The sequence below is a fragment of the Brachionichthys hirsutus genome, unplaced genomic scaffold (assembly GCF_040956055.1).
Source record: "Brachionichthys hirsutus isolate HB-005 unplaced genomic scaffold, CSIRO-AGI_Bhir_v1 contig_205, whole genome shotgun sequence".
NCBI classification, from domain to species: domain Eukaryota; kingdom Metazoa; phylum Chordata; class Actinopteri; order Lophiiformes; family Brachionichthyidae; genus Brachionichthys; species Brachionichthys hirsutus.
The window spans coordinates 100,961-112,056 of record NW_027180498.1 but is presented as its reverse complement, the minus strand read 5'-3'; the positions used below and the strand labels follow the sequence as shown (position 1 = coordinate 112,056).

General features: G+C 42.3%; 1 protein-coding gene across 1 annotated transcript in view; it reads right to left on the bottom strand.

The window, feature by feature from the left end:
* Window positions 1–6,523: 6,523 nt before the first annotated feature.
* Window positions 6,524–11,096, bottom strand: part of LOC137915603 (actin remodeling regulator NHS-like) — a 32,965-nt gene continuing 28,392 nt past the window's right edge. The window contains exons 11-13 of the mRNA XM_068758798.1: window positions 7,641–10,817; window positions 7,301–7,424; window positions 6,524–7,151 (exon numbers count right to left, since the gene is read on the bottom strand). Of these exons, the coding sequence (XP_068614899.1) occupies window positions 6,524–7,151; window positions 7,301–7,424; window positions 7,641–10,817 (3,929 nt within the window). The remainder of the gene's footprint in view (window positions 7,152–7,300; window positions 7,425–7,640; window positions 10,818–11,096) is intronic.

Below are 11,096 nucleotides of genomic sequence, written 5' to 3'. Positions count from 1 at the left end.
ATCTGTCCACATCAGCATAAATAGACTTTTTCCCATTAAATCTTCTGTTTTGATTATTATTTTCTATTGTTTAGGTTAAATTCATGGAGATTTACATCAACATAACATTAAAGAAGAACAATTTCCTTTAGTTAGTAAGAAGTCAAGAAGAGAGAACTGCATGTTTTTACATTTTTGTTTACACCATTTTCACATGTGTCTTTTTTTCTATTGTGAAACAGAGCCACTGCCTCACACAGAGAATTCCGTGTCCATTGATGATTCCAGAAAGGATATGACCAGCAGCGCTCGCTCCCTCCACACACCATCAGATTATCGGACAGCGAAGAAGGAGCGGCCATATTACCCTGGACAGACACAAACACCCCCGGCCCTCCGACGCGTCACCTCTAACCCAACAGACCTCGGTCCGATGGGTGCACAGAGACGGGTGGAGGGTGAGATTCAGCGTGCACCAGAGCAAATGTTATTGTCAGAAACACTTCTAAAAATCATAATTGTTACTCTGACGGCGTCCATCAGCAAAAGCATGATGCTAACATATGCTAACAAAACATGTTTTCTACTGATTTCTTTCAGGCAACTAGTTTTCAAGAGGCCTTAAATTGGCAACCGGTTGATACACAAAGAGACATCCACTGGTCTGCTTAGTGGCGTAGCAGTCCCAACTAGCCATTCCTCACCAGCCTCCATTTGTATTACTGTGCTAGAAATTTAGAAATGTAGACTTTTTTGATTAAGTAAAAATGTTATTGATACAAATGGAATAGTTATTTAGGTGGCACATAGCCTGCTGTGCGATAAAGTGTTCATTTGTTTTGCTTCTCTCTCCCTTGCATGCTTCACAGTAGCGAGCTCAACGACAGGCCCGGACCATGTGAAGCCGGATACGGAGGTTTTAGAGAGCAGTGCTTCTTCCTGGTCGGTGGATGATGTCATACGGTTTGTGCAAGAGGCTGATCCCCAAACTCTCGGCCCGCATGTTGAACTCTTCAGGAAACATGTGAGTATGGGCTGCCTTCTTTGAGCTGTTTAAAGGTCAGCAGACACTGGATTCATTCGCGGTGTCATGCAGTCATCTGGTAGAATAAACCCTCAGATAGTCTCCAGTCTGATTTACGCAAACCAGATTTGAATTTCCACCATTCAACAACTTAATCAAGTCATTGTCATCTTGATTGAATAGTTCTGGGAGGGAGTGGTCGTAAGTCCCCCCCCACCCTCGCTGACAGTGTACTCTTCATTCTGCAGGAGATCGATGGCAAAGCCCTGATGCTGCTGCGCAGCGATATCATTATGAAGTACATGGGACTGAAGCTGGGCCCGGCACTGAAACTCTGTCATCACATTGAGAAGCTGAAACAGACCAAACAATAGAGACAACACTCTCTTTCCTCACTGGCAGCCAAACACACAAGCACATATTTTTCTGCAGGGATGTATTGCGATGAAAATCCTCCAGAACTAGGCTCGTAGCTTCCATTTAGGACACTGAGGTCAAGCACTCTGTTTTATTTTTTAGAAACTTGCAGGGAGTAATTTACCAATAGAAAACATACACGCGGTTATTAGTCCTATGAACAGACTCGAGTATTTTTAGAATTAAGTTTCGTTACATTTAGCTGAATACGTACATGAACGGATTCTGGGAAGTATATAGACCATCATGCTGGGAAATAAAAGTTACATGAAGAAGTGTTGAAAAGTTTGCGGTGTGCATAAAATATGAAAGATCTATGTCTTTTTATGTGATGTGTGCACCCAGCATTTAAATAATACTGATTTTGACTCTAATCTGGTCACATTATTCTTTTATTTCAATATACAAACTAAAAAGACACCGGTTTCATGAATATATTGAACACATTTATGGTTTGTTATGACTGTCAGATCTAGTTTATGCAAGCTAGTGAATGTATGAGTCACGAGTATTACTGCTAGCAGGTGTTAAACAACAAGACTGTCCCACCTGTGTCATTGCAAAATGTTGACGTCACCTTTCTTCCTGAATTTAAACATAGAAAATATCTTAAATCTGATTATTGGTTATTTTATTTTGAAGAAAACCTTTCATTGATTGTGATTCTGCAGCTTGTAGATGTTTAAAATCACTGACTAAGAACATGTTTTTTTAAATTTGTGTAAGTTTGTGTTTCTATGCTGAGCCTTGACGTAGCTACGCAAGTGTACTGTGCTTCGATCAAACACACACTCAATGATATACAATGACTGGAATACTGTAAGTGTTGACATTCAAATAAATAAAGCCCATTAACTTTATTGATTGAGTGCTGTACCTTTAAGGTGCTCCCCGGGAAGAGCACAGGATGGAGAGCCTGTTTTGTATAAAGTTAAACCAAAAGATTGTTTTTTTGCTATCATTTTTGTACTGTAATCAAGTGTATTAACCTGTTTCAAGCATAAGTATATTTTCTTTCTGCCTGAAATAGTTTTTGTGCACATCATCAAATAACTACAGACAGGACAACGTCGTGTCTAAGTAATTAATCTCAAAGTATTTATCTGGTATGTTTTACTTATACTTATTTTCTGAACATTTTAGAACCATTTCCAAACCAAATCATGTGTTGTAGCTGCATTTCACACTGCTGCTCTTCTGTAGTGGTAACAAGTGGGCACTTGAATCCGTCTTGCTTTAATGTGAACCTCAGGTCTTTAGTAGGGGTTGTTTGTAGAAGATGTTTAACATCATTAGCCTTTTGTGTTCATCACTACAATAGGAGCCGCACATTAACTGACTGTGTAATTTCTATGCCTTGCTATGTATCACTCTGCAGCATTTCATGTATATATATATATATATATATGATTTTTACTGTATGTTCAACAATCGATGTTTGTTAAATAGGTTTGTCATGCATTCACACAGTTAAACATTTGTCTACATCATTTTAGTGTTTGAGATCTTTTTTTTATATGACCTGTCCAGATGTTCACAACCTTTTCAAACAAAGACATTTTTCATCATCATAAATGACATGAGTTACGATCTAATCAAGACAATCACACACTTCTGTTTCTTGATAGAAGCCCCCCCCCCCCATAGAAAAAGATCAAAATTCATGCGAAACCAATTACATTTATAAAGAAAAGTTATTTTGTGGAGCAGAAATACAATTATCTGCCACGAGTTGTTAATAATCTGGGCCTCCGCTCAGTCTTGTGACCCCTTTGGCCCTGAGGGGGGTCCTGTCCTTCAGGTCAGGCTGTGAACTATTGGCCCAGTCAAAATAAGTCACTCTATTTTACTACCCTTACCTGGCAGTAAATTACTGCCATCTAGTGGAACGTTTGTGTCTACAGCAAAGGGAGCAAATGAAGCATCACACAAAAGGCCTTGTATTTCAATGCAATCACATTTATTGGCTTTTTTTTCTATGCACAGTTACTGAGCAGCCTGCTGAGCTGTTAAAATGAATTAGATATAGAATAATGGAATTTTCACAATGTTGTTCTCCCCCCCCAAAAATAAACCCAAGACTTAAGGTGATGCCATCAGCTCCAAAATTTACAAATACTTAGAAATAATCATGTAAACTTTAAAAAAAATGTTTATTTTTATTTTTATTTTATTGAATTATTTTACAAAAGAAACATTTTGAAACTTTTTCTCTTTAAAAATTATTTACAGATTTATACAAAAATACAAAATTAATTAAGTCCTAGCTAATTTTAAACATGGAGCATCTTTTAAATAGATAGTTACATGGTGACTTTTATTGTCTATCCATACTGTACACCTTTGAGAAGAATTATAAAGTCATTGTGTCACACTTACATTTTGGCCACAATTGTATGCAGCCATTTGAAAAGATAAAGACTCTATAAAGGTTATAGAGTATTATATTGTTGTTTATCCAAGCTGTTGACAGTTTTTCTTTCTAATCAAATTGTGTCAATAATCTATTGACCTCTTTTGTAAATGAAGTATACGGTCTTAAAAAACTCTATAGCATCAACTCCAGGTACAGTATGGAAAAATAACACTGAACAAATTCTCCAGTACGTTGAGTGATTTTGTTTTTAACCCTTTAAATCCCAGTCACATGTTAGTTTGTTTAATATGTGTATTATTAAATAGTCAGCAATAATGTTTTGCATGAATCAAAATATTCTGAGTCAAAATTAAAAACAATGTTTTGCTCACAAGATCAAAATAGCGTTTTGGGTCATTGAACTCATATTTTTCATTACATATTTTGTCCAAAGTATCTTTTCCAGGTATACGCTTTAACTCAATCTGCATTTCCACAGCTCCAACAAGACAAGGACCCACACGCACCCACCAAAGGGTTCAGATTCTCCATCACAACACATGTTCTTTACAGTCTGTTAACCCTATGATTGTCCAGTGAGTAGATATACAGTACAAGATAAACCCCTGTTGGTGATCACGACTATACAGAACAGAATTAGCCAGACACTTTGTACACCTATAGAACGCACTATTGAACTTGACATTTTGAACAGAAAATACAAAATGTTTTCTCATGGTGTGGACACATCCCTTGAATAAAAATAATGACGTGGTGGTGTTCTCGTCTTTCTATTTTTTCTTTTCTTTTAACTTATTGCATGCCATAGAAAACACAACAACAGGAACAAGTGCATGTCAGCAATGTGGGTATGACCAATGTAAATTTCTAATAATAATTTCACAGCTTTTTTACGCTCCATTTTACACAGTGTCAGTTCTGCAATTCAGAATAGTATCAAGCAGTTCTATCTATCTATCTATCTTTTCATTTACAATAAAACATGAATTTCTTTGCTGAGGTATTCACAGAATACAGTGAATGGTTTCTACTGAAGTGCGGTCTCTGAATGCAAGACATACGTGCTGTTTGCTGTCGACAGGTGAGACTTCAGACTTTCCGCTGATGATTGCATTTTTGAAGGACGGTGACTTCGTACTCTAAACCTGCAGAATTGCAATGGATGCCTTGCTAACAGGCTGTAAGTCGTACTTCCCTTCTCTCGTCTCCTCTCTTTCAGATTTTGAGGAATGAAGTCAGGAGGGTAAGACAAAGTGGTGCACACCAGCCAAATGGGTTGTGCTATCACCTGCCTAATGCTACTGGGTCAGTGCAAATGAAGGAGAGGCAACAAGGAGGGGGAGTGGTGAACATTAAGGGTCATGTGTGAGATTAGTATCAATGAGACCTGTACTTCATTGCTACACTCAGGGTTGATTCCCTAAAAAAAAGTATTGTTTTATATAGATATGATTTTTATATTCAGTACAAATATACATATGTAATTTTATTATAAGATATATTTTCTTTTCAAGGAATATTCTTGAATCATGAAGTGCAAAAGCGAAGCTGGTTCCAATTTGAACCTCTACTCTAACCGATTGAGGACCTTCTAAAGCCTTTTCACCCGTCTGCACTCAATGGTATCTGTAAAACTGACTTGAAGTGCATCTTTTCCAATTCAAGTCAGTATAGCAAGACCGGCCAGCAGCTGGTAAAATGTTGGATTAAAATAGAGTTGTCATAAAATTCTGTTGGAACATGGCACAGGTCCATGTACACAAGCAGGGAGCAATGACTGCCCTGATTGCAACCACTTCCAATAGAGAAAGGCCACTCTGCGATTGTCCAAAATAAGCCTCTATATTTGACAAAGGGGCCCCAATTTGGTGCTAGCCCTTGCTCCTTCTTGTTAGACAATCCAAGACAAATTGATTCAGATCACTGGCGATGTGGTACAAATGTCACTAAAACCTTTCACAGTGAAAGACTAACTCTTATAATACAATGGAACCACAAACATGTTGACAGAAATCAAGATCCAGGGGATTTTTTCCATTTAAGGTCATGCAACATGGTGAAGCTTTACCTTCATGATCTGAGGTGCAAGTTTTACAAAAATACATGCATCGATTTATCTTTTTGGATATAATTAATGTGAAGAAATATAAGGTTGGGTCTCTGTGATTTAGTTGCTGCAGATGGAAATATATTAGGTGTGTTGCTGCTGTGTTGTTAGTAAACTTCCACAACAAAACTACGTTGGCGTGACAGTGGAAATATTGGGCACGGTCTGTAGGGAAGGTTGGTCAATGCTTTTGGTATTAAAAGTTGTACTAATTTTATATTTTATGAGTATCTTTCATTTAAATGAGAAAGCAGTCCATCAGCACGCAGACCATTCAGTACAAGGAATAGAAATCAGTGGATCTCGCATGTCATCCACAATATTTTTCTAATCATAATTTACAAACAATTCAGGATTTTTTAAAAAAATGACAGTTCATTTAAAATGTTTCCTATGTATCTGCACTTTCAAATCTGTTATTATTTTGATAGTACAGCATTTATTTAAGTGTGATAACACTGTCTGATACCCTTAAATAGAGGCGTACACCCATTTTGTTCAGATTTTGTGTGATTTACACTGTTGGCCTCGACAATATACCAAAGATTAGAAAAGAGGAAGTGTCCATTTGAAATATGGAACATAGGTAAGAACAGAGGACATCCACGGAGAGGTGGCACTAGGAGGATCTGTCATCATGGGGGCTCCCATCTGAGTTCTCTGTCTCCCCTTCGGAAATGGCTTGCATGGGAGCTGTGTAGAGGCGGCTGCGTGTGCTGTAGCGGCTGCTATTGGCTACAGGAGGGATACGAGAACGTCCCTGGCGAGATGCAGCTGACATAGGCATGGATTTAAGAGTGAAACTCTCAGAGTTGGCCCCAGGAAAAAGGCTTGGCATCTGAATCGGTTCCAGGACAGAAATTGGGATCTCTTGGAGTGTAGAGTGTGACTCCTCAGTTGGTCTAAATGGCCCTTCCTGAAGGGGGTCCCCTGGGGTTTTAGGGGTGATGGGGCTCTTCAGAATCTCCGTAGCTGACATGCGGTAGCTGGAATCCGACCTGCTGCCTTTCTTAAGCAACAAGAGCTTAAACTCCTCGTTTGACGTGCTGGATTTCTTTGCGCTGCGGTAGATTGGTACAGGGGTTCGTTGTGACCCAGCAGCGGTGGCTAAGGTGGCTGGGATGTTGAGAGGGGGCGCTGCTGGGATAATGGCAGTAGAGATAGGAACCACTGGAGCAGCAGAGCAGATACGAGACTTTGTGTTTAAGTCTCCTGAGTCTTTGCGGCCAAGGACCTTCCTCTTGGATCTGAACGAGGAAGTAGAGAGACGGCAATAAGAAACACAGGAAAAAAAAGACTTTGCAGCACTAAAATCGGAACATAGTTTATGCAGAATAGAGATGCTGTAGACCGAGTCCAACAGATTAGTCACCAAAGTACAGAACGGGTACAGAACCTGTGTATCATGGCAAACAGGTCCTCCGTTGTACGGATCTTGTTGGGTGACGTGAAAATAATGTCATCGTCCACTTTGGCATCATCCATCAGGGGGGACAGTGAATTATCACTTGGTGTGGAGTCTGCTGAACAAAACATCCCTATGACATGTCATCTGGGTGTTCCATCATTAAGTATGTAATTAGTGAAATAAGCTTCACACCATGCACTCCTGATTAAAAGTTACTGCGTGATTAACCAGCTATTGTGGCAACAGCTATCATTTTAATAAAAAGTAGAATATTCATCTTTCCAAATAAGTGCGACTTGTACCATTCAAATTTTGTTTAAGAGTTTACCTTTACTGAAGTAATCCTCAGTGTCAGGGGTGGTGGGGTCATCTTTGTGTTCCTGTGGCTGCTGCTGATGATGGGCACTTCTGGTAGCACCTGATATAATTTCCTTCTCGTCTTCCTGATCTTCTTGTCCTCTTTTTCTTGCATCGCTGATTAGGTAAGGATGCGATGTCTCCATTGTGGTACCAGGCACTTTGACTGGACTAGCCCATGTCCCTGAGTCTGAGTGGAATCCCCCAGCAAAATCATACGCTGGGGGTGGAGGATGGTCTGATCGCATGCCTCCTCTGGAACAAGCAGCTCTCAGCGGTTCTTTCACCTGCTCCTCCTCTTCCTCCTCATCGTCTTCGTCATCATCATCCTCCTGGGAGAATGAACACTCCCCCAAAACCCGAAACTCAGGGTGTTTATGGGCTGAGTGACTAAGCCCTCTGAACTCTGTGTGCGATTGGATATGTGTGTGTAGATCCACAGGTGAAGGGTGGGGAGCTCGTGGCACAGGCCGATGTAAGGGTGAGCTGTCCTCAGAGAGGTCTGATAATTGGTCCATTCGGTTTCTGAAGGCTGTCATTGCCCAGAAGGTTCCAGGTCCATAGCGGTCCTGTCTGAGTAGCAGGCTTTCATAGGATGGAGGTCCATCAGGGTGGCGGCCAGGGGGAGGTGGTTGCAGGTGTTCAGGAGAGGATGTGTGGTCATGAGCTGGGGGTCTAGGAGGTGGTCTGCGAGGAGGGAGAGGCCTAGTGAAAACAGGTGGTGGAGCTAGAGTACAAGAACTTGGAGGATATTTGGGTCTTGCTACTGTCTGTACACCACTTGTAGTTTCCTGATCTGTAGCGGTAGCATTATCTGACTGCCTAACAGAATGAACCTGCAAAGAGCGACGAGAAGCAGATGGAGTCATCGTCAACAGATTGGAACTGGAAATTGTTGGAGCAGAGATTGAGCTTGGTGGTAAATATGCATTTGACACCTCAGGGAGCAACTTTGTTCCAGTGGCATTTACAGCTCTGTGTTTGCTGTGGTGAAGCGTGTGCATGTGGTATGTCCGGTGGGATAGCGTGTGTCTAACATAACTACCATGAAGAACATTGAGATCAAGTTGAGAGGGTGGAGGTGGGAAGTCTGGGTCTTTCTTATAGCCAGAAGAAATGGACGCTCCATCTCTGTGGAAGTGCTGTAGGGAAGAGAGAGACGACTTCCTCTCGGGCACTTTGGGCTTTCTTTTACCAGTTGAGGGAGACAGAGGTCCTGGGAAAAATGCTGCTGAAGATGAAGGCAAGGTTGATGTTGGAGTCTCTGATTGGCTGGAATAGCCACTTGATGGTGAAGCCAAACTAGCCAGCTTCTCAGGTGACGCAAGTTTGAAGTCTACAGGTGGCAGGGGTGGACTAGTTGCTCTATTACCTGAATCTTGGACAAGTACTTGGGTTTGGGCTTCTGAAGAGGAGGAAGAGCTGTCTGGTGACTTCATACAATCCATGATAGTCGTGCCTGTGGCTGTGCTTGAGTTGGACATGGATGTGTGCTCACCGTTGTTGGACTTCAGCTCAGTCTTGTGAAGCCACAGGTCTGCATAGTCAGATTGAACAGCACCTTCATCCTTAAATGAGTGTGTATCTGCAGAGCTGAAGGACATGGGTTCTACAATATCCACATTTTCACTCAGTCCCATTCCCCAAGTTCCCAAATTCTCTGCTACTAGGCAAGATGACTGCAACGGTTCTGGAGCAACTCCAAGATCTAGCTCCAGTTCCAGATTCATATCTGTGGAAGACAAGGTAAGCTTTTGTTGACTAACCGTCTTTGGTTGATCCTGATCTGTCTGTGTGTCTGTTCCAACATCAACACTACTACTAGTCTCCTTCAGTGAGGAGGTCCGTATGGGTGGTGGAGGTTTGACTTTTGGTTTCCTCAGTGGACGGCAGGTCCTCCCAAGTGTCATAGTGCCTGCTCTGAAGTCAGCCGAGGGGTGTGGGTAAACTTCATGGGACAGTGGTGCGGCCACAGTGGCGGATTGACCACAGTCAGGCCCTGTGTCTGCATAGTTATATGTATATCCTCTGTAACTTTGATTGCACTCCCCAAAATGCACAGAGGAAGAGTAGAAACCCTCTTTTTCTGGTGCATAATGAGAGCCGGCCTCCTTTTCAGTGCTGCTGGTCTTGTCACACAGACAGGTTTGATCATCCAGACTTTGTTTTGAGTTATACTCTATCCTGTGGCTCTGACTCAGGTTATGTGTCTGGTCATGGTCATGGTCATGATCAGTTGACTCTTGATCTTGAGGGTATGTCCACTCCCCCTCACTAGCAGTACTGACCCCTGCATCGTCTAGCTGGTCTGTGGCCGAGGATGTGAACGAGCTGGATCTGCGCCCCTGGCCCTGTGGTCTGAGGTCAGAGTGGTAGGAAGGATCCAGTGAGAATCCTTCATCAATGGCGTTGGGCACAGTGTTGAGGGACAGCTCTGAGTCGCAGTGGGACGAACCTGTCAATGGTGGAGACGAGGGTGGGGGTATGGTTTCAGATGTCTGAGAGGGGCAGGTGGAGCTAGAACCACTCCAGTTCCCACTCGATGACTGGTGGTCCTCTTTATGGTCCACATGGCTGCTTAGAACTCCAGTTGTGGACACAGAGTGAATAGGGCTGCTAAACGTATCTGAACTTGATGAGATCTCGCAGCTTCCCATGTCAGCTTTACGGGGCAATCGAGAACGCCCTCTTTCCATCCAGCTGTGCTCTGGGCTTCCACCGCCTCCGCCTCCTCTGTCTCTTTCCCCAGAGCGCTGTAACCTTTTTAGGCTTCCAAGCTGCAGTGGCTCAGGAGCTGCCTGGTCATCTGTGCTCTCCTCTTCATCCTTCATCATCATCATTTTCATTCTGGGACTAGGGCCAGGTGGAATAAAGTCCTCTGCTTCGTATGGTGACAACTCCTCGTCTTCGTCATCATCGTCGTCATAGTTGTCATCATCATCATCCTCATCACTGTCCATCAGGCGACCACCCTCTCGAGGAAGGCTACGAGAGCGCAAGCGTCCTCCATGTGTGGCAACACTGGTATATGTTGAATCGGACTGATCACCCAGGGAGGAAATGTTGCCTGTTGAATGGTACAAAGATGCAGGGATTCCCTGATGGCCACGCTGAGCTCTGATTCGCCGTCTGGAGGGAGCAGCTGTACCTGAAAAGGCAGAACAGAAGGGGAAAAAAGAAGGCAACATTTCTCAATAGGCATGGATGCTGACCACACCAAGTTAGGATAAACAAATCGTCTGAATTCCTCTCAGATGAATCAAGTTTGAATAGGATCTATGGTTGTGATTGTATTGATAGCCTTTAGATGGCTGTTCTGTTCAAATTTAGCAATGACATAACTGTAGAGTCAATTTAATTTATTGCAGGAATGACTTGTTTCATTAATAGAACAAACATGGGGTGGGGGGAGTGGGGGCTGACAACT